This window comes from Hyposmocoma kahamanoa, unplaced genomic scaffold, assembly GCF_003589595.1.
Source record: "Hyposmocoma kahamanoa isolate Upper Pololo Valley unplaced genomic scaffold, ASM358959v1 232, whole genome shotgun sequence".
Classification (NCBI taxonomy): Eukaryota; Metazoa; Arthropoda; class Insecta; order Lepidoptera; family Cosmopterigidae; genus Hyposmocoma; species Hyposmocoma kahamanoa.
Genome location: NW_020653750.1, coordinates 3,326,875 through 3,350,370, shown reverse-complemented (window position 1 = coordinate 3,350,370; position 23,496 = coordinate 3,326,875). Strand labels below are relative to the sequence as shown.

Sequence of the window (23,496 nt, the reverse complement as noted above, 5' to 3'; positions counted from 1 at the left end):
ATAGCCTTTTAAGTTTTACAGCATTTTTTGTAATCCCTGTAAAAGTAAGAAAAGCTTAAAATCTTGCCCAAATATCACTCGTATAAAGCCGACTGTTAACGTGTTAGAATAAAGATATGTCTTAGAAATCTAGCATAATTATAATAATATTTTGTACCGGATGTACCATAATGTATTAGAAAATGTACTTCATGTTCCTTACCACCCTTTCATGTAGGAATAGTACTGCACCAAAATTTTGTTAATGTTTAGTGTGCAGTGGTTGAAAATATGCAGTTACAAATTCTATCTGCATAATAGGTAAGGAAAATGCATTGACTTACAAATAAATGGACGACGGGTCTAATACAAAAACCACGAAAAAAATGTCCCAAGTCAACCTATTCGAAATTTAAATTGTTATGTCATCGCAGTATCGCGCTGTCCGTAGAACAAATGAAGACTAAAGCGGAGTGTCGCGCTCTGTATACGATTTTAGCGCCTTACAAGTGCGGACACTTTTTAGCGCGGACCCGACGTCCATATAATTGTAAGTCAATGGGAAAATGTCTAACTATACTTACACATTTACGCTGAACAAATCTAATTACTTCTTAGCCTGAAGAAGAAATATCCCAGTAAGTTACAATTTACATTTAAGTGATTAAGCATTTATGTTCACGTTTGCAGTGACCAATCAGTTTTTATTTTATTGCTACGTAAAGTAATATTGAATAATATTAAAAATAAAACTAAGTCCATCAATAAGTGTATTTTATTTTTCATTATACTTTATAGGTCATATTATTTGCTTCCCAATGCATACATTAGAGACGACGTTAGTGAGTTTAAATTGTTTAGGTGCATCTACTGGAGGTTTGAATTGATCCACTAATTCTTGAAGGGATTTGTTAAATAATTTTACTCTTAATACTAATGGCGAACCTTCTTCACTGCTTTCTACTTCGATTAAAATGTTTCCTGGAAAATAAGTGTACAAATTGAATATTTGTAAGGATCTGGATAACAGTCAAAAGAACTTATAGGGTTATATATTGATATTGACGGATTTTAATAGACTGAAGAAACTATTAAGTCATTCGTATTAGGTAATTATCTTGGTCATATAACAACTGGCATCAATTTAGTAGTCAACTATGTTAGTGCAAATTAGAGGTGCTCTCCGGGAAAAAAAACACTTGCCTGCAACTTTAGGAGAGCGTACGCACCACAATGTGACGATATACAAAGGCAACGTTTGCACCACATAAATTATCTTCGCTAATGAATACTGCACCATAATCGATAGTAATCGAAACTGCAATAAAATGATCAATTTTAATTCATGAGTATTTCATGAATAGGGTGAAAATGTTCTAAATTTAATAGCCATTCTGTCTTAGTCATACAAGTTTAATACTATAAATTTTATTTAGTTGAAAGAGCGCATGTGACATTAAAAAAAATTACGTATACTGCCGTAATCATTAAAAAGAGCCTGATCTGTCTCTATTTTTACTTTTCCGTGGATAAGGTATGAAGTTACCGAATGAGAAAAGTAGATATATTTTTTTTATTTCTTTAAACATTACTTTCTCGGTTTTGAGTTTGAGTCACAAGAGCCCTTTTAACTCACAGCGGCAGTATTGAATAAATCTATTTACCTAAATATTGAGTTTTATCCTAGTTTTACTCCCACACCCACCTATCCCTTCTATCAGCATTTACCAGCACTTCATATACAGTAAATGTGCATTTTATATCCATAGTGATATAACAACGATATAACCGGTTTCGAAGTAATTAAAAAACCGGAAGCCAGAAGTAACACTGATTTTTTTTCATCCTTAACACCTTCAAAGGGGCACTTTAGAGGCACCTCATTTTAATGGACCAAACGTGGGACATATTACCTGAATACTAAATAACCGGAAACCGAAATAAGCAGGGAACCGTGTTTTGGAGATTTTATTACGTTGCCTGTTGTCTCTGCCTACCCAGGTGGGAAAAAGGTGTAAGTATATGTGTATGTATGTACGTATTATGTTGCCATAGGCACTGAAGAACTAGTTTTTATGTAATTAAACACTCCGAAACTATTGACTCCAATATAAAAAATATATAACATTAGTTTTTGTCCACCAATAATAGAATAAGTACATAGGTGATTATATTGATTTATTTTATTAATATATAACGTATTTTCGTTTTTAAAGATCTTTAGTCCAACCTCTTGTGTGAACCACTGCGCGGAGGCGATACGTGCTGACTACAGATCATAGTTAGGAGGTTATCTATGCTACAGATATATCGAAACTTACCAAAGTAAATACAATATAATACATAGTTGTAGTAGGCAACAAGAGCAGTAATATTGTGAATGCTACTGTTCCAACAAAAAGTTCCTGGTTGGTGTATTCACAGGAATCTATGCCACCTCTTAGTGGATTGTACTTTCGTCCAACAAACAGACGAAGTAGAGCGATTAATCCGGATACTTGCATGTTGAATAGTCTGGAATTGTAAAATTTCAATCGTTGAGTATTGTAGTTTTGTTAAGGTATTGTAAACATATAGATAAATTTTGTAAAGGCGTATAAGTTACTCTTGGACCCTGAAATTACGCCGCTAGTATTTACTTCAGATATCAATTTTTTCAGTTGAAGAAATTTGTTACAAAACTTGGCAACAAAACGTTAAGAGGAGTTGATTACCACTTCACGAGCTGCAAACATGTAGTCAATCTGTTAGCAGCTTAACGCGAGTCTAGATTTTAGGAGGTGAAGTGTGCGGGTGGCGCCACTCGCATACAGGAAAGAAATGCTACATTGTGCGAAGAGGCTCCTTTCGTACATACCGTAAGTAAATTATAGGTGTGATCACATACATTTGGTCTAGAATTTAAATTTTAAGCTTTAATTACTCGATGTTGCGCTTGAAGAGTACAAAAAGGATCAGTGTCCAAAAACGGAGTTCGAGGTTTCTTTTAGCCGAACGTCAGTCTTTTAGAACAGTTAAGAGTGGTAACACACGGCATCGATGCAATCGCCTTTAAATTCCATGTGTAGCGATGCAGTGGCGCGCTTGCATCGCTGCATAAAATTGCGGGCCTGTGTAAAGATAGACGATTAGCGACTACATCGCTACTGCGCTGCATCGCGTTTGCATCGCTACTACAAATCGCCGCGTGTAATCGCTCTTAAGGCGAGGTATTTGAACGCGAGCCCCTCCCCTCTGAAAAGCTAGACTCGCGTTCGAGGTATTTGAACGCGAGCCTAGCTTTTCAGAGGGGAGGTGTGCGGTGTCCCGCAATCCGCGCGCTTAAAATTAATATAAATAAAATAAGACAAGCGGAGAAAATTTGACACAGATCCGATGTTGACAAGCACCCGATGGCGACTGACGGGGCAACGGGCTGTGCGGCGTATCGTTAAACCGCTGGGCAATTTTCAAGTTTTGGGATAAATGTGATAAATCTTCGGCTTCAGTTGAAAACAAAAAATTTTGCAGGTTCTCTGTAGTACATACATACCTACATAAAGAGAAATATCTCAATATAAAAATTATGTGCAAGTAAAATATTTTATTCAATAATTCATTTTAGACTTTTATTCTAGCCGATTTTCGGGATTTTACGTGATCGGGTAAAGTACATCCTATCGTGTAACGAATTAGCACATTCTTTAGACAATATCCCTAGGTGTATCGTATATTTTTTATAAGATCGTTATGTAATAGTAAACACTTAAACTATTAGATCTAACGACAGTTTTTCCTGCTTCTCCCGGTGACTCGCCTTAAGGTTGAAGGCTATAGGTACAGACGACAGCACATCAAGCTACACTTTGACAGATCTTGTTCCGTTGCACTGGAGGCGATATTCGAACAAAGGTGTACCTATGTCTTGATTTGCTGTTGAAACTGTATATAGAAATGTCGAAAAAAGGATTGCCTCAATTTAGTATCGTCTAATGCAGTAGGCTAGTATTATATATTTACTAACAAATTTTATTATAATTTTAGATAGTGTTGTAAACGGATTACCCACACATTTAGTATAGGGACAAAACTTTCATTGCAAATTTAAAAATATTTATTATTAAATAATTAATTTTCGAGTTGGTTAGAGGAAAAATAGACATGTTTTGTACCTAAAACATACTAGCTATTTATCAAAAACTTACCTAGCTGCATAAACATAAATACAGTAAGAATGGAATGTGGCTATGCATATCATATCAGAAATTATTGCTGCTTGAAATGTAAACCCTAAGTAACCAAGGTAATGGTAGACATTTAATATTGTATCCAGTTTTTCTCCTGATACTTCTGAAAGAGAATATGGGTTTTATGAATTTGAATTACACATTAAAAAAAATTGTTTCTTTTGGGATTACTCTAGGTATAAGGAATGAAACTGTAATCTAATTTTCTTACCTAAAAACAGCCACCAAAGTTGTATGTGATAGGAAAAGTACTGTCCCAGCATTTTGTTGAATGCATTATTCAGTTTTAGTCCAGCTGGTGCCCCCATCAACCATTTCAGTAAAGTGTGTAGTAAGTTTACTAACTTCTATAACACAAATTTAATCATTCTTAGTAAATTAAGAATTACCTATGTAGTACCCAAGATAATTTTACAAATATCTACCTAGAGGTCCTAGAGTATATATCTCTACAAAATATATTTGTAAATCAACTGTGATGGATGAAACTAGAACATTAACAGCAAAGGGAAGTTAACAAATAATAAACAAACTTTAAAAGACATTGTATGCTGAATGTTATCCATATTTTAAGATAAATAACATGTTAACTATGTGGTAATTAAAGTTCTACTGTCTTATTATATTCAGTGATGAGATAGTTTTTACTTACTTCTAACATTCCCATCAAAAAGGCACCAAGTTCTTTTTTATCGCTGGTCAATAATTTCAATGCTAAATAACCTAACATAATGTCTGTCAAAATTGCTAAAATAAGGTTCCCAGTTCTAATAGAAATCTGTAAAAAAGGAAACAATATTAGCCAGTATAAAAAAAGTTATTTTATTATATATTATAGACTATTTTGTTTATACACCAGGTACCTATATTTTGGGAGTTTTATGAAGAAATTGGCAAGTAAGAAGCAGAGGGCCTGTTATATTTTATATTTGCAGTGAAATAAGTCTGTTAGGTGTATTGAGTCTTTTACCCGCATTGCGTTACTGTTATAAACTTTGCTTAATACACTACTATATGTTAACCATACAGTTGAGTTTAATATAGGACAAGCTTTTGCGATGTGATTTGGGTGAGAAAATTTTGAAAAATTGTATTCCCTTAACAATTTGTATTAATTATATTAATAACTCAGTACTTAAATGAAGGCTCCTCATACAATATTAGTATAATAAAACAGCTTGTGTAATCTAGTGTACTTACTTTTTTGTTACCTTTAACAGACTGAACTAGCCAAACTAATATGTTGAAATAATTGAGTAAATGTTGGGCAAACATTGAAGATGACAGTTTTGATGTATGCATTAGTATCGGTTCAAAGTCTGTCTTTAATGCACAGGGCTCATCCTGCAGTAATGTTTTTAAATTGAAAAAATAATCTGCAGTATCTGACATTGCTTCAGAATGTTTCATTCTTTCATAGTCGTATAACATTATTATACAATTGTCTGTAGCTTCAATTTTTCTGTCACTTAGTAATAGTTTATTAATTTGGAGAGATTGACCCTGTTCTATGACTAGATAGTTCTTGGTTCTGCTCGATATTTTGTGTTTTCTGTGCAGGTTTGTACTGCAATACCCACAGATAGTGTTATCATTACTTTGATGTTTTATAAGGTCGGGACTTGTAGAGTATTCTGTAATGTAAATAATAGTTTCGTCTACCTCGGTGATACTCAAGTAGCCCGTAAAATAGGTTATTACTTTGTTATTTATTGGAAACGTGGGAAACATAATCCGGATTGGTTGCAACATTGCAATCGGTGGAATTCTCGTTATCATGAAAATTGTAACACTATAATAACTACGACGTGGTTTTGCAGATTTTCACTGGATTATTAGTAATAAATTTGTATTTATTATTACTTCACATAAGGCGGCCACTAGGCTTCCCCCAGTGTCAGTTTCATAAACATAATTTAATTTAAAGTGTCATTCAATCAGTGTTGATTACATTCTCTTTGGCCTGAAATTGACTATTAAAATAAAATATGTACATACTTGAATTGACTTAAAGGATGGAAAAAAATAAAGGAAAATTCTTTTTTTTTGTTCTACCTCTACGAGGAAAATTTCTTTAATTTTTTTCCATACTCTAGACGATTCATTGAAAACAAATGTCAAATTCTTTTTTTTTTAATGGTTCTTACGGCTCTGGATACTCCAAGGTAGAGATGGTTAATATAATATATAGCTCAAATTACAAAGTTAAATTATAAAATAATTATAGCAATAATTATTTGAAAGAAATAAAGGTGCTAAAATTATAACGTTCTTTTTCACTTTGGATTGGAGTACGTTAAAAAAATTTAAATTAAATACCATCTAGCGACATACTTTTACAATATTTCAATGCGTCGATTGCCATCAATCTATCCGTGCTTTACTAATGCAGTTAAGAAACAAAATTCTTCTTCGTCCTGATTTGTCTCCACAGACATATATCTAGATAGATGCCGCATGTACAGCAATTTGTGTGAAAACCATGCGTGCCACATTTTTGTACCCACTATGATTTTTTTTTTGCTTGGATACAAGTCCTTCGAGCCATGTCTTCATTTAATTATTGGGATCTTCACCACACAAACAACTTCACTATTACCAGCTATGATTTTTTTTTAAATTTTTTTTTTAATTTATTAAGGCTTTGGCAAAGCCATCAGCCTAAACATGAAGTTTAAATATGTTTCTGTAAATATGGCCGCCACAAAGAGTATAGGCAATTTGAGGCGGCGTGCTTGGATTGACTCGGGATTCCTTAAAACGGGCCGATACGGGTATTTTATTTCGAGATTCGTATAATTTCGCGTTTTAATCTTCGATTAAGGCACAATAGCACTATCCTATTCCACTTTAAACTAGATTTCACAAAATAATTGAAAGTCAAAATAAAAACGACACTTTTCCCTCCAAAAGGTCCAGAGCGAATCCCAGCTATGACGTCACAAGAACTATTTAGTGATGGAAACCTCCTTCCACTCGCTCTAAATCGATTGATTACATTAATCGGTTATAAATAGAATAATTTTTGTTCAAGTATTTGTTGATTACAAGTAGTTGTAATATTAATATAGTAGAAAAATACTAGAATAAGATAGTCAAGTCCTTTATTTTACTTGTTTTTAAAAATGTTGATTACTTAAAAAAAATTAAGACTTTAATTTTTGATCGACTTCAAATATTAAAATTATTGTCCTTCGAATAAAATGAGCTTGTTATGTAACATCTTTTTGTAATAGAAGATCTTTTCGATTAACTTAAATAATGAAAATGCACGTCAATGTATGAATTTGCGACTGCCTTAATTAATTTTACTAGATGGTTTTCTGTTGGTAATTGATCAAATTAATGAATGGCAAGACAAGTAAAAATGTTACTGCTGACAAAATATGGTAAAATATTATTAAGAGAGATTTACTTAATGACGGCCTCGTGTGAAATTTTTGTAATTTGTTTATTATTTCTCGGATTTCTAACTCTGTTTTTCGGTTCAACTCATCAACTCCAGGTTTTTATGAAGACAGCGCACTGTTAATTTTTTGCGTTATGTATTACTAGTACTACGTATCCGGTGATGTATGTAATTATTTGCTCACTATGTTCGGACATTCGAGGCAACGTGCTACAAAAATTGTCGAAATTACAGATACTACTGATAGTAGATACTAGAGAACTGAAAAAAAAACCGAAATGTTACTAAACGTTGTAACAAAAGAGTTGTAGAATATTTTTATAATATAGCTAGGGTCATAATAATTTTCGTCTCTTTGTTTTCAAAATCGATCAGAATCGATAGCAGTGCTGCCTAAAGTATACATTACTAAATGTTACATTTGGTCAAAGAAATGTATGTACAAGCGGCCGTTATGGTGCTTTTGCAGTTTACTATGGCAAAATTATGCATTTTACGTGTTTTCCACTGGTGTTTATCTACGATAATGGTCGAGCGCGTTCTAAAGTGCAGCAGCTGCAACTAAATGAATTTCACTTAGTTTGGGCAAGCGAAGTATGTGCACTTGCGGCGTCTATCTAGATGTATGTCTTGCGTTATTATTCTAAGTGTCTGAGGTTATCTCCCTTAATATTTCATAGATGGAACTATATTCTATGTGAAAATGGGGAGCTAATTAACATCAAATTGCGGCTCTTATCTTTGGTTAAAACAATTATAACGTGAAATACTTTCACATATTATTTGTAGCACCAAATGTTATATGCGAAACGCGAAATAGCCGATTGGTTTATTGATGTTAAATTTCACGCTTGAGTACGCTAAATAGCGATGGGCGTTATTTAGCGTAGATAGTTTTAAAACTATCAATTTGACTTCACAACGTTCGCTCGTTTTCTAACCCAGCAAAACTATATATTTTTCACAACGCCCCGTTAAGATTGTCACTGCGTTTTTGACAACTATAGCTTGTTTTGTAGTGATTTTAAAGTATTGCTATCTCGCAACGCTCTATATAATCACGCAATAGATGTTGTCGTTGTGGTTGGCGACGCGACGTAGAGGCACAAACTATTAATAGAGGCATCGCAACGCAACGGTAAGAGCGAGTAAGTTATAGGATAGGACGCGCGTCTCGTTTGCACAAATACGAGATTGGATGATGTGTTTCGTTGTTGCATAATGTGACTTTTGCATTATGAATGAAAATCGTTATTAGAATGAACAATTTTCGGAAATTTAAAATTGACCTTGACACGTGTAACTGCAGGGTCCCATTTCTGTTGCGATTGTTGTTTTTAAATTTAAAACTAATTCATTACTATCTAGTAATGAATTAGTTTTAAATTTTGCTTGTAATCACTCGTGGAGATAGGCATACTAATTATTTGTTTACTGATCGTAGCGGATTGCGCAAATTAGTTTTATTTTAATGAGACTTCATAGTGTTTAATTGTAAATGGATTAACCTGTAATTTTGTGAATAATATTTATAAAACTTTTGGGTTGCAGCGAGATGTTATATAGACAAGATTTGGGCTATCAAATGCAAAAACTGGAGTTCCAGATATTAGCGCTTTTAAACAAACAAAAAAAAAGGCAACAAAACAAGCTACAGCTTTCTTATTTTAGTTGTGTTATGATATCAATTGTAACCCTGCGCTTGTGACGTTATAAAACGCTTCCTCACTTACGCCGTAGTCGATGTAGATAGTTGTCGAAAATATATAGTGTCCTCAACGTTATCTAAAAACGCAAAACGGTTTCGTTAGGTTATTTGAAAAAGCCATAACGACACATGACTAACGCTAAATGCTAATGCTATATTTAGCACATAGCAAGTATTATAGTTTTTTTGTATGTTTTAAATTATAATTTTGGTTACGTTATAATACGATTTTGAGCTAATGGTGGAACGTTAGTTAATTGTTGTCTGGTGAACCGATTTAAATTAAGATAAAATTACTTGGATTTATTTAGTTAGTTTAGCGTGAAGGGAAGCTCATTGATTTATCTTCTATAACCTGTAACCACCATATGTAGTAGTTATAAAACAAATGAAGTAGGCTTGTATAGTTCATCAACTACGAACTATTAGGAATATATTCCCTACACTGACCGACATGAACTAGTTCGTCTTGCACGGTTTTAATAGTTCATCGTTCTTTTTAGTTCAGTACGAACTTGATATTTCACCTGTAATTATAAATATAATTGATAGTTCACCTGTCTTTTATACAGTAGGAAAGACGCGAGCGAGACAAATAGCGATCTTTCACTACTTTTAGTACAAGTTCGATTGGGATGCACGATTGAACGTTCCCAGCTCGTTCTAAGTCTCTAATACGTATCTACATTATGTATACATACAAGCTTGCAGAAAAGTAATATTTTTTGGTAGGTAGGTATCTGTATGTATAATATCAAACTACGTGTGCGAGTATATGTAATAGTTGTACCTAAATACTAATTTTTAAACACACCATTCTGACTAAAATTCTTATTATGTAAAAAAAAGGATAGGCACAAGTCTACTATAGAATAATCTATAGATAAACTATAAATGCTATACTTATATTCACGTTTCTTTCCATTCGGCATTCGTTACATTATCACACGACCTTTAACTACTACTGCTAGAACTAACAGATTATAATTTTAGCACTTTAAATAGCGCGCTATAAAAATTTAGCATTTAGTGAATGCGAATTTATATTGCAGTTAATCTCATCTCTATTTCAGGGTACTGTTATTTCGATATTCCTCAGTATTGCTATTGTAAATAATGGAATCGTGGATGAGATTTTGAAAGATTTGTGTCGATTTTATAAAAGAAAAATTAATCGATTTGTCTCTGATAGATACGCAATACGCATCGGCCATTCCAATTCTCTTTGGGCAATTCGTTCGGCCATATTTGATTCGCTGGCGGCAGGGGGTTTCTTTTTGGAGAAAGAGAATTGTCGAGGTGTAAATTTCGATGGTGTTTCATTAATTTTGTGGTGGTATTGTTGGATTATATGTAAAATAGAGAAGTATCGGCTTTAATTTGGAAATTTCGTCAGAATCTAAAGAAACAGTCCAGGATGTCTGCTCACGAGCAAATGAGGGCAATGCTGGATCAATTGATGGGCACAGGCCGAAATGGTGAGTGAATTGCTTTCTATTTATGTAATCAGGCATTGTATACAGAGTACAGAAGCCACTAACATTTGCTTGAATGTTTGAGGAGACATGGCCCGATGAATAACTTTTGTTTGTTAGTACCTTGTTACATTCTTTCCTCGGTTATTTTTGTAATTTCTTCCAAAAATCCAATACTGACTTTAGAGGCATAAGCTTATTACGAACGTGTGGTATTTCAGGTGAGAGTGACAGGCATGGCGTTAAATTCTATGACGATTCAGTCTGCAAATCATTCTTACTGCAATGTTGTCCACATGAAATTTTATCTTCTACGGTAAGCAACAAATTCACATGATTATTGAATTTCTGGGTTCTTTAGAGCCAAATTTCTGAGATTTCATTTTCAAATTAATAAATTTCCAATTTTAATTATGCTTCAATGATATCTCGGAGATTTCTTTGGGAATTGCAGTGTACTATTAAATTTTATGCATATTGGGACTATTTTTTAATTGTATTGTGGTATTTACATATGGTTAAATGAATTTTCTAGTTTTCCTTTTTTATTAGATTTGTGTTCCCAATGTGTACATTTTGTTTTTCCATTTTGTCATAACTATTGTAACATATAACTAGCCTCACTGGAGAAACCTTTCATCGGAGTGGCATTAACTGTGGTGAAATATGCTTTTCAGACAATGCCCAACACTAGTCTTTATTGCTCATCACTCTCTCAATACTTAACAGATGAGGGATAGATTGTATGAGTTAGGCTGTTCTGTAAGTACCAAGATGTACGTATAAAAACATTTATAGTTAGCTGATTGTATTCTTACTGCTAAGCAGAATTTAAGTTATTAAGTCACCCTCTGGCTTAATTTAAATTATAAAATTATCCATCGGTTACTAATGCTGCTTCGGTGAGTACAAATGGAAATTTTAGGAACGTGAAAAATATTAAGTCGGGTGAGAGATATTGGTGATTCATTCTAACTTCATTGGGTACGTACAGTGCTATTTACCTGGCTAGAATATGACAAAAACCTATTTGCATGTATTAAATATAAATTTAAAAAGAAATGTCTAATACCTACTTAAATGTTTTTAAGTACCAAAAAATGTCAAAAGTGTCAGGTCAAAAATAATGCAATATAATACTGTTTTTTAAATGTAGTATATGTTGTATTTTAAAAAGAACTGCCAATTTGTTATTATAAATAAAATGCATTCAATTATATTATTGTTGTTCACCAGTTTATAATAGGGTACAAAAATGCTGACAAAAATATAATTTAAACCAGTAAGATTGCATTTGTCACACTTGTTTCAACCATAATCAATTTGATACAGTAATGGTATAATTGAGTTAAAAAGTCTTTAATTGATTAATTGGTTGAAAAACACCAATATGTGCAAAATAAGGGTTTATTCAGTTTTGTGCAATTTTTCATGTACTAAATTGGCCCTTCCTTTTTCTAAGTCGGAGGGCGGTTAGGATATCATGAGGGTGTGCCTGTCATTTGTAAGTATTTAAGGTATATTAGCATTCAGGCGTTTCTACCGGGTCGGATGTGCTGTCGATCATATTGTATGTATTTTATTGAAACAATATTCAAATGGAATATAGGGACAATTATTTTTTTGTATTTTTGTTTTTATTTGTCTGAATTTACCATATTCAATGTTGTTAAAACAACTGCCAATAGAATTATTATTTTAGTTACTTGATTTGCCTAATTGGTTTTTTGTTTTGTTTAATATATAAGAACATTAATATCTATTTATGGGTTACTCACCATTTTAGTGCTAAATATTTGATAAATTGAAAAAGAAGTATATTAAAGTAAACAATAAAGTTCTTAGCACTTCCATCTTTTTGGTTTAAAATCATTAAAGATAAAGAATTACTAGAAACTTAAATTTGTTCTATACCTCCATGTATTATGTTCCAAACATGAACAGTTATTTTCATGGCATGTTACTTTTGATTGCAGCGAATGGACTTGGGTGAGTGTCCAAAAATACATGATCTGGCTCTCCGTGCGGATTTTGAGTTAGCATCCAAAACCAAAGACTATTTTTATGACATTGATGTAAGTAAAAATTTTCTGTCATTGGTAATTTTTAGATCTTTTGCATTTACAGCTTTGGCCAAAAGTATTAGCCATTCTAGCTAACCTACATGCTATATTTGGCGAGAGTGGTTGTTTAAGGTTAAAACAGTTTTGTTTACTACACTGTATAATGTAGGATTAAATTGATACTAATTCCTTAATGTTTTGTGAGCTGCGCCTTATTTTCAATCACAGCAGCAATTTTTAGTGTATGCTTAATGTTGATATTACGTCCTTGAATCCTGCATTTCATAATGTCTCAGAGGTGCCTGTACCTGAACTCTTAAGTTAGGGGTCTGCAGTGGCCATATAAAGTTGATGATGCTTGTTGTGAAACTGGTGCATGACCATGGCCGATATAGGACAATGAGGATTGTCTTGTTGAGATTTTGCAACCAATTGCTTAGTATAAAGGCTCGATACATCATGTCACGTTTATAATTAGAATAATTATAATTGGAACTTTATTTTCTCCCAATAGCTTTTTTTTTATTATTATTAGCGTGGCTTCATTTGGGGCCTATGAGGCCCCTCATCACTGCGACCATAAATGATCTATTGTGATCACCACTAAACACAGCTCAGGGCCAAGACCAACAGCATTAAGGAACTGAAGGACTTTCCTGGCTTCGACAGTCTTTATGTCCTCTGGGTGTGGCCTGTGTGTACCCAGTATGGCACTTCTTACGCCCATCAGACGGCAGCACTGGGAGAGGAGATGCACAGGAGTTTCATCCGCCTTGTGGCAGAATCTACATTCTCTGTTTTCTCTCTGTCCAATATTTGACATGTGCTTATTCAAGCCACAATGTCCTGTTAAGGCTCTAGTCAGCATTCTGATGCCATTCCTGTCCAGTGACAGAGCTTCTCTACTGTGTTTGGCACTGAAGGCAGCTATCAGGGCTTTAGAATATAGAAGACCCTTAGTCTGCAGCCACGTCTTGGGAGACGTGGTAGCTCTCGTTCAGCAAAGTGAGCTTTGCCACGAGGTATTATTCCTATAAAGGGCTCTGGACCAATGAAGGCCTCCCTAGCACTAGCCTTTGCCAGTTCATTCTCTGCTTCATTACTCTCGATGTTAGAGTGACCAGGAACCCAATGCAGGACTACATTATTCCTTTCCTCGAGAGTATTCAGTCTAGTTATACAGTTCTCTACAATCCTCGAAGTTTGGATGACTGAGGTTAGTGCATGCAGAGAGGCTTGACTATCTGAGTTTATATAAATATAATTGTTAACGTAGCCTCTCTTCAGGTTTAGATCCGCACAAGCAATTATGGCGTATATTTCGGCCTGAAAGATAGAGGAGTGATGTCCCATGTTTAGCTTGTAGCTGAGTATGGGTCTCACGCCGTGTATACACATGTATACATGTGTATACACAGCCTACGTTGGGTCCCATCTTGGACCCATTGGTATACCAAAGAAGGCTACCATCATTCCAGTTGAGACTGTTAGTTTCCCAGTCTTCCCTGGTTGGGAATTCTACCTGGTAGAGTTTCTTGAAGTTTTGCTTTGGCAGCATGACATCAGAAGTCATTCCCAGAACAGGTGTTCCAGAATTGAGTCCTGGGTCGATCTCAATGTCTGGGAGAGCCATCCTTGGTGGAGAGCCTATACATGCTGTTACCGGCCTCCTTCTGTATGAATACATGCAGGGGAGTCAGATTCAGCAATGCATTTAGGGCCGCTCCAGGTATAGTGGACATGGCTCCCTTTGTTAGCAGGCACGCGACACGCTGTAGACTACCCAATGTGACAATAGTGGTTGTTTGACTGACTTTGCCACTCCAAACAACAGACGCATATGTTACTATGGGCCTCACAATTGCCTTGTATAACCAGAGAGTCATCTTTGGTTTAGGACTCCAGCGCTGTCCTGCCATACAACTACAGCTACCTAAGGCCACCTTGGCCTTGTGGACCGTGTTAGCTATATGACAGTTCCACCTTAGTGTTTGATCTAGGGCTACCCCTAAATATTTAACTTCTGCGGAAAAACCTGCCCTGCCACCAAGGATCGGTTACACTAGCTTGTCTACTTTCCGCTTCCTAGTGAAAGGTATAGTTGTCTTTTCCGCATTAATAGATAATTCGTTATCTTGACACCACGCGGAAATGGTGTCAAGAGCTCCTTGCGTAAGTGATGATATAGTGCTTTGGCAGTGCCCTCAATTGCGCTTGGGCGTCAATGTTCAGTTCGGCCAACCTATACAGGAGCTGATCCACAGCAAGAGTCCAAAGGAGAAGAGAAATTACTCCACCTTGATTGCTATCCCTTACTGTGGAGGCCACAAGCCGGTCCCCGTGTAACGAGATACTGGCTCTGCGACTTAAGAGCATATTATGCACCCATCTCGTAGTAGAAGTGTCTACACCTTTGCAGGTTAGTCCCTTTACCAGAGTACGAATGGGCGTATTGTCTAAAGCACCGTCTATGTCTAGAAAGGCACATAGTGCTATTTGTGTGTCCTCAAACGCTCCTTCAGCCCTGTCCACAAGGTGGAGCAGAGCTGTCTCCTTGGATTTTCCACTGTGATAGGCGTGTTGAGTGTGATGGATAGGTCTATATATTAAGGACGAAGTCTTAATGTGATTGTCAAGTACCTTCTCCATTGCTTTGAGCAAGAATGAGGTTAGGCAGATGGGTCTAAAGGACTTTGCAAGAGAGTAGTCCTTCCTGCCTACCTTTGGTATAAATACAACTTTGCACGTTGTCCATTGTATTGGTATGTGTCCCCAAGCAAGACTGGCTCTATATATTTTGACCAGGTATGGCAAGAGTACACTTATACCCTGCTGCAGTAAGATGGGATTAATACTGTCCTCACCTGGGGATTTGTACGTTTTAAACGATCTTATAGCCCAAGCCACTTTTCGTGGTCTAATAATGTTGGCGGCAATGTTCCAGTTGTTGTTGCGAGGTGTATGTACAGTAATTACTGAGTTAGTAAGCGAGTCGCACAAGGCCCCCGGAAAGTGGGTTGACATTAGAAGCTCAAGGGTTTCTGTCGTAGAAGTCGAGTAGGTTCCATCGGGCTTAGTCTTAGGCATAGTCCTGGTTGATGGGAGTTGGCTTTGGCAAGCACTCCGTGTAGACGTGCACCTTGAGGAGCACTAGTGATCTCCTCCCAAAACCGCGTCCACGATACTCGCTTAGCCTTCCTTATCTCCTTATTATAATTGGTTAGGGCCTTCCTGTAGGTCTCGCAATCCTTTGTCAGCTTGGCCCTATTGAAGAGTCTTCGAGTTTTCTCTCTTAGCTTTCTCAGATTGGCATTCCACCACGGAACCTTCCTATTGGAGGTCCGAATTTTTGGTGAGCAGCTTTCCTCAAAAGCGCTAATGATGCCTCTGGTAGTGACCTCAACAGCTAACTCTAGACTCTCAGTGGTTTTGATCGAGTTAGGACACCCTTGAAGATACTGCCCTAGTCTGTCTCTATAGACGTCCAAGGCCGCGTCTCTTGGATTCCTAAATGTAGTGGGGTGGCAGACATCTCCTGCTCCCAGATCAAATCTTATCTTATCTTATGTTTATGTTCTTGTGTGTTTATATTCCGACATTGACGTCTCATCACTAAGATGCCAGCCGGTTATAAGTCCGGCTAGTCTAGCCGTAGAGAAAGTAATGTCCAGAATTTCTTGTCTTGACCTAGTAACAAAAGTTGGTGGACATCCTTCGTTATTAAGATATCCACATTGCCTTTCGCGAAGCAACACTCCGCCATAGCCGCGGCAGCCACGGCATGGTGGAGGTTTGCTTGGAGAACCCTCACCCTTTCCTGTGTCATTTAGTGCTATTACTGTGGCAGTTTTTAACCGAGCCGCCTCAGTACTGGCACTTGTTGTTGGCTGCGCTGTTTGGACTCCCGGGACAGCGGGTGCTGTCCGAGTGTGTCCCGCCTCTCGTCCGCGATTCTTCTGGGGCGATGCACCCAGAGTCGCAGACGGGGCAGCCCGGTCACGTTTTCCCTGGTTCGTGGAAGACGGGCTGGCGCGGGCATCTGCGCTGAGGTTCCCGGCCCCGATTCCTCGAGCTGACTAGTAATCGACCCTGGTTTGGAGACGGAGGCACCCCGCGCAGTGCCGCCGCTGAAAGTGCTTTCCGGATACTCCTTGATCTTAAACGTGACCTGTTTAAAACCAAGGTGTGCCCGGCAATTTGAGGCACGGAGATTCTCCACAGATGGGTCATCAAGAGCGAACGCGACTACCCATCCGTTCGCATCTTCCCTTGCGTGAAGAATCTTCCATACCTCAGTGCGGAGACCTTTATTGTGGGCCTCCAGCAGGCTGATGGCCATCTGCACCGACACACATTCCTTCTTGGGAATGTAAATGGTGTCGGTGTTGGGCTTCGGAAGCTCGCTTTCCTTAATCAAGGACAGCTGGGCTTTCGGCCACGGCTTCAAATTGCCGATCTTTCCCACAAGCCAGTCTGCGCTTGCTTGGTCCTTGCAGGTCACAAGAATCCAGCCTGCCTTGTGAGAGAGGCCCAGGACCTTTGGTCCCTCGCCATGCGTTGTTGTGCTCGCTATGGTGCGGACCAGAAACAGCTCCACCAGCTCCATTTGCTCCTCTGACATGGGTTCTGAATTCCGGATACCCACGCGCAGGGAGCCAGCCATTTCGCTGAAAGTTGGTCTGTTCCTGCTTTCAGCTGACGCCATGGTCCTGGGAGCCTTCCTTACGTGTTCCTGTGGCGACACCTCCTCTGACCATCCACGCTTTTGCGCTTTCGGTGTTGGAGATGGTTTAGGCACCGGAAGCTCACTCCAGGGCTTTTCAGATAGAGGCAGAGCTTCTGCGTAGCTCATACCTGTTCTCATCAGGCCCTGTAGTCTCTTCCGGCGAGACCCGCTCAGTCGAATGCGCGGCTGAGCGCTGGATTCCGACACCAGGGGATCCGAAGGACCCGCCTGGTTCGTATCCGTAGCCGTAACCGAAGTCACGTCTTTATTGCTAGGTGGACTATCCATCCCAGCAATCGTTTCCTCCAAGGAGGAAATTAAGGTGTTAACGCTTATTTAATTTTCTTTCTCCATACACGTCTCACGAGCAGCTAGGGAATTAAGGGGCACAACCGGCAGAGCCCCGCTTGCCGGCTGAAGGGCATAAGGTTCCCTCGAGGTGCCCTGGTATCGAGGGTGCTGCACCGTTAACGGCTGGGCTGCCCCCGGACAAAGTCCAGGCATACATACATCTTCAGTCTTCACGATTAAGTGATGTGTGGTCCAAAGCAGGTCTGGGACAGTAGCGTCACTTTCCGTCTTAAGAAACTTAAGTGAAATATCTGATCACTGACCCGCTTTTTTATCAGTCACATGTCGATTTCATCAAATTACCCCTGTTTATACCAAACTTAATTTTAAGCGTTTTTCGTCGCCACTTTTATGTTAATTTTTAAAGCATTTTAATTTGTATACAATTATCACATTTTTATTTTACACAATTATACAGGGAATGGAGTACTTTATTCCATTCTCCGACATTCCACTGGGTCACAAAGCCCGACCTTGGTATAACGTGGACTGCGCACGTGCTGAGGCCCGTAAGCAGTCTGCTTACCAAGCATGGGTACAAGCTCGCGACCGCAAAGTTCGAGCCCGGAGGGTTCGCGCGAGAAAGAGAGCTTTTAATTCTGCCGCCAAGTCCTGCAAACGCGAATTCCGGAAGGCTAGATTCAACCATATCAGCAGGATCGGGACCAGGCTTGCATCCTACCCTCCTGGTAGCAAGCAGTTCTGGTCCCTGTCCAAAGCAGTTGAATCCAACTTCTGCCGTCCCACCTTGCCTCCCATGCAAAAACCTGACGGATCACTGGCTCACTCTGCAACGGATAAAGCAAACTTATTTGCTGCAATGTTTGCAAGCAATTCGCATCTAGATGCAGGCTCAAAACATCCACCAAATTTACCTCGTTGTGACACTTCAATGCCGGAGGTCACAATCCACGCAAAAGAGGTTCGTAGAGCTCTGCGAAGTCTAGATGTGAATAAGGCCAGTGGTCCTGATGGTATACCAGCACGGGTACTGAGGCTTTGCGCGCCTGAGCTAACTCCTGTACTGACGTGTCTGTACCGCCTCTCACTAAAAACGAGAATAGTGCCTAAATCATGGAAGCTTGCAAATGTGCAACCAGTCCCTAAAAAGGGAAGCCGCGCCGACCCCTGTAATTACAGACCAATCGCCATAACTTCCATACTCTGCAAGGTTATGGAAAGAGTTCTGAACGGTAAGCTGCTATCATACCTTGAAATAAATGATCTACTCAGTGATCGTCAATATGGCTTCCGCCGGGGACGATCAACTGGGGATCTTCTCGTGTATGTTACGCATTGCTGGGGCGAGGCCATCGAGAAACACGGTGAGGCACTGGCCGTATCGCTCGATATCTCAAAGGCCTTCGACAGGGTTTGGCATGCAAGTTTGCTGAGCAAGCTTCCTGCTTACGGCATCCCTGCCGACTTTTGCAGCTGGATATCAGATTTCCTTGGGGAACGGTCGATTCGAGTAGTCATTGAAGGCTGCTCATCTGACTTGACGGCTATTGATGCTGGAGTTCCTCAAGGGTCTGTTCTCTCGGCGACTCTTTTCCTGCTACACATCAATGACCTATTGGTCCCGGGTATAGTTGGGTATGCAGATGACAGTACAGTTACCGAGAGATATCTGTCTAGCGCAAGAGACGGCAGGGAAGATATTCGTTCGCTGAGAGAGGCTATGGTAGAGCGAACGAACCTGACCTTAAGTCTTGTTGCCCAGTGGGGTGACAACAATCTGGTCAGCTTCAACGCCACCAAAACGCAGGCCTGTCTTTTTTCCGCAAAAAGGAGTCCATTTGATCTGACTCCTACTTTCCGGGGTGTATCTGTCCCAGTTACCGACCGCCTAGAGCTTCTTGGCATGACATTAAGCGCAAACCTCAACTTTGGCGCTTCTATAGAGTCAGCGCAAACTGCAGCCAAGAAGCTGGGTATCCTTAACAAGGTGAAGCGATACTTCTCGCCTGGACAGCTTTTAACCTTATATAAAGCGCAGGTCCGGTCTTGCATGGAGTATTGCAGTCACCTGTGGGATGGCTCAGCGAAATACCAACTAGAGGCTCTTGACTCGATTGATCGCAGAGCCAGGAGGCTTATTGGCGACGATGAGCTCGAATATAAACTTCATAGTTTAGCCCATCGGCGAAAGGTCGCGGGTCTGTCGGTTTTTTACAGATTATACTTCGGAGAGTGTGCCCATGAGCTCCACCAGCTCATTCCATCCGCCCCCTTTTACCATCGGACATCTAGACGAACGGCGGGATATCACCCTCACCTGGTTGATATTCCTTTAAGACGTACTAAGCGCTTTTCGTCATCTTTTATAATGCGCACAGCCCGTGACTGCAATTCCCTGCCTGCGTCTATTTTTTCCGAGTACATACAACCCGAATATTTTCAAGGTGCGATTGAATAGGCATCTTCTAGGCGAGCTCGTACCAACGTAGACCTCATCTTTGCTCTAGGGCTAGGTAGTGGTCAAGAGTACGTCCATTTTTAATAAAAAAAAAAAAAAAAAAAAAATCACAAAATGTCGGGAAACTAATACTTTTGGGCATGGCTGTATGTATTTTTATTACACTGAGCTATTGCAGAATGTCCTGTAATAATCTCATGTCCTTCAAACTTTTCTACTGGTCTATTTTTTGTAAGTATACCAGAGTATAATCTATTGTTTAGTGAAGATATACCGCCTCTTACAAAACTTGAAGAAAAAAAAAATTACCATCATTGTTTTTTTTTTGTTAAAAATGCTTTTGTCGTCAGTATATTATATTGCTAAAATACATTTTTTCCTATGATTATTATATTGGTATTAACGTGTACGCTTTTATGTAGGCTACGGAACATTTGGAGGCCTTTATAGCGGATTGCGATCGTCGTACTGCAGCGGCCAAACAACGCCTTGCTGAAACTCAAGAGGAGCTCTCTGCTGAAGTGACCGAGAAGGCCAATGCTGTCCATGAACTTGCTGAGCAAATTGGTCAGAAGCTGGCTCGGGCTGAGGCTCTTGGAGAAGAAGGAATGGTTGAGGAGAGCATGAAACTTATGGGAGAGGTATGTTGTTTAGATTCCATTTAAGACTGATTTATATCAAATATAGAGTATATCAATAATGACGTTATTAATTTCAGATCGACGAATTGCGCAAAAAGAAAGCAGTAGCAGAACAGGAATACCGCAACTCTATGCCTGCTTCTTCATATCAACAACAAAAATTACGCGTTTGTGAAGTGTGCTCTGCATACCTTGGAATCCATGACAATGACAGGCGATTGGCTGATCATTTTGGAGGAAAGTTACATCTTGGATTCATAACGATTCGGGAGAAGCTTGCTGAACTTAAGGTTAGTAAGTTATTCTAAAGTAAGCTACTCATAAGCTAAGGGTTAAAATTTCGTTCCTGCTAAACACCAGCCATTTTTTGTGCTGGTAAATGAATGATTAAGATTAGATAATTTATACCTGTTTGCTTTTTAATTGACAGTCTCAGAGGAACATTCCTATAGCGTCTTATTTTCTTCGCAGAAAACTGTAGACAAGCGTCGCGAAGAACGTGGGGCGATCGAAAGAGAGCGTAGTAGTGGACGCCGCCATTACGTCGGTGGACGCGAGCTCGACAGACGAGCGCGAAGACACAGGGAAACTGCAAGGGAACGAGATCGCGATCGCGGCGAGCGTGAGCGCGACCGCAAGAGCAAGGATCGCGATCGCGAGCGTGATCGCGACCGGGAACGCAAGTGAGGACAACTTCAAATTAAGAGTATTTAATATATAATTGAATATATCATGTGACTGGTACCATCAGATATAAGTTTGAGTTGTGTATATTTTAGTGACAATTTTATTGGAGCTACTTGGGGCGCCGCCTACTATTACTAGTATAAAATGTAGCGAGTGCCATCAAAGAGGTAAATTCTGAAAAACAGTTCCAGCTGAGACTCTTACCTTTTTATCTACATGTGTAGCTTTAGATTATATTATTTAAAATCAAGGCTATATTGTTGTTATTTCAATGTATATAAATATAGCTCTTTTTTATTATAAATTATTCTTAGACATTTTGTGAATAAATGTGAAATATAAATAAAATTAGAAAAGGTACTTTTAAAAAACTAATGACTATCATACAGATTAATGAATTATTTGTTTCAGGCGTAGTCGGTCACGAAGTAGGAGTAAGCGCGAGGGTTCTCGCGGTCGCGACCACTCGCGACGCAGTCGGTCGCATCGCTCTACTTCGCGCGAACGTCGTCGCGAATAGCTGTGCTATTCCCATACTTATAATGACAACGCCTTACTATCATCGTCACATTGAAGTCGTGTTACAATTATATTTGACTTTAGTGTTAGCGTAATCACGTTCTCCACAAAACTTTACGCGAAACCTTGAAGTGCAACTTTCGATAATAAACTGTGTGTCGTTAAGTTTTGTGGAGTTTCGAGTTTGGTTTTATATTGCAGACGTTGGTAAGAGAACTACGGTAGAAGAAATAAAACTGAACGTGAATGATAGGGAACTCTATGAAAAACCAGTAGGAATATGCCGAAATAACGAAGTAATGTTTTCATAAGGATCTCTACTTGCTATGTTAGGATATTACGGCAAGGTTCGCAGAAGTTTATTTCTTGATATAATTGCTAGAAGTAAGATGAAATATGTTTTACGTCAAAGTGATTCTACAGTAGCCAAGAATGTTTAAGTCAAATGTGACGATATACGAGTACGTTTTAGGATAGTGATAGATAAACGATGATTTATAATTAGTTTTAGAATGTTAGTTTAATGGAATTAGTCGATAAATCTCACATGAGACGAGGAATTTAAGAGTTGTTTGTTAGTTTTTAATTTTCCTGAAATGTATATTATTTTATTGCTGATACTCGGGGACTAAAAGTTCTTTCTTATGTGCGTACATTTTGTGAATACAAAATTGAATAGTTTCGCTCGCGCTAAAATGTATGTAATGGTTATTTCTATTGGTCCCTGCTGAATCGTTCGAAGGCGTGTTTTGCATTGATAATGTCGACTTGTAATGTTTTAATGTGATTTAGTCCTGCGCACAAACTATTTTAGCAATTATTGTATAGAGTGTGCTCAATAAGTTATCATTTGAGAAAGGTAGCCGTCATAAGAAGATAATGAAGTTGTGTATGAGGACGAAAATACCGATGGATAAACTATGTATTGTTTCATGATATTTTTGTTGATGTAATAAAATCATATTAACATATGAACTTTGTGTTTATTTCCTTATTAACCTTGTTAAGATGTCTGCAAATCTGATTATTATTGCTTGCTGTAATTTGTCTTTTTATCGGCAAGAAAAAAGAGTCTAAACCCTAGACCCTAAGGTCGATCTTCATAATCTTCAATGTAAAAAAGGGAGTTATAAGTTTGGGAGCCTGTGTTTTGGCGTTTTGTTTGGGACACCGTAGCTCCCAAAGGAACATACTATTCTCAAAGCGATTTTTATTTGCCGACGACACCGGTCTATACTTCTCTGGAAATACCTGGGACGAGGTATTCACATCTGCGCAGGACGGTCTGGATGC

General features: G+C 38.4%; 2 protein-coding genes across 7 annotated transcripts; one reads left to right on the top strand and one right to left on the bottom strand.

Moving 5' to 3' along the window:
* Positions 1-424: 424 nt before the first annotated feature.
* LOC113228449 (phosphatidylinositol N-acetylglucosaminyltransferase subunit Q) lies at positions 425-6,222 on the bottom strand. Of its 3 annotated transcripts, XM_026461756.1 has the most exons (8): positions 6,069-6,222; positions 5,406-5,839; positions 4,858-4,983; positions 4,417-4,552; positions 4,164-4,308; positions 2,301-2,493; positions 1,183-1,297; positions 425-960 (listed from the first exon to the last, which is right to left on the bottom strand). In XM_026461756.1, the coding sequence occupies exons 2-8, from the start codon at positions 5,634-5,636 to the stop codon at positions 779-781; spliced, it is 1,128 nt and encodes a 375-aa protein (XP_026317541.1). In that variant the 5' UTR covers positions 5,637-5,839; positions 6,069-6,222; the 3' UTR covers positions 425-778. The 3 variants fall into 3 exon arrangements, with proteins under 3 accessions (XP_026317541.1, XP_026317539.1, XP_026317540.1); XM_026461754.1 differs by having other exon boundaries at positions 5,406-6,193; XM_026461755.1 differs by lacking the exon at positions 1,183-1,297 and having other exon boundaries at positions 821-960; positions 5,406-6,206.
* Positions 6,223-10,563: 4,341 nt separating this feature from the next.
* On the top strand, positions 10,564-23,126 carry LOC113228416 (putative RNA-binding protein Luc7-like 1). 4 transcript variants are annotated; one of them, XM_026461713.1, is made up of 8 exons: positions 10,760-10,800; positions 11,019-11,113; positions 11,475-11,559; positions 12,774-12,872; positions 20,779-20,997; positions 21,075-21,287; positions 21,469-21,680; positions 22,096-23,126. In XM_026461713.1, the coding sequence occupies exons 3-8, from the start codon at positions 11,527-11,529 to the stop codon at positions 22,202-22,204; spliced, it is 885 nt and encodes a 294-aa protein (XP_026317498.1). In that variant the 5' UTR covers positions 10,760-10,800; positions 11,019-11,113; positions 11,475-11,526; the 3' UTR covers positions 22,205-23,126. The 4 variants fall into 4 exon arrangements, with proteins under 4 accessions (XP_026317499.1, XP_026317497.1, XP_026317496.1 ...); XM_026461714.1 differs by lacking the exon at positions 11,475-11,559 and having other exon boundaries at positions 10,564-10,800; positions 21,469-21,602; positions 22,195-23,126; XM_026461712.1 differs by lacking the exon at positions 11,475-11,559 and having other exon boundaries at positions 10,564-10,800; positions 21,469-21,624; positions 22,142-23,126.
* Positions 23,127-23,496: the final 370 nt, after the last annotated feature.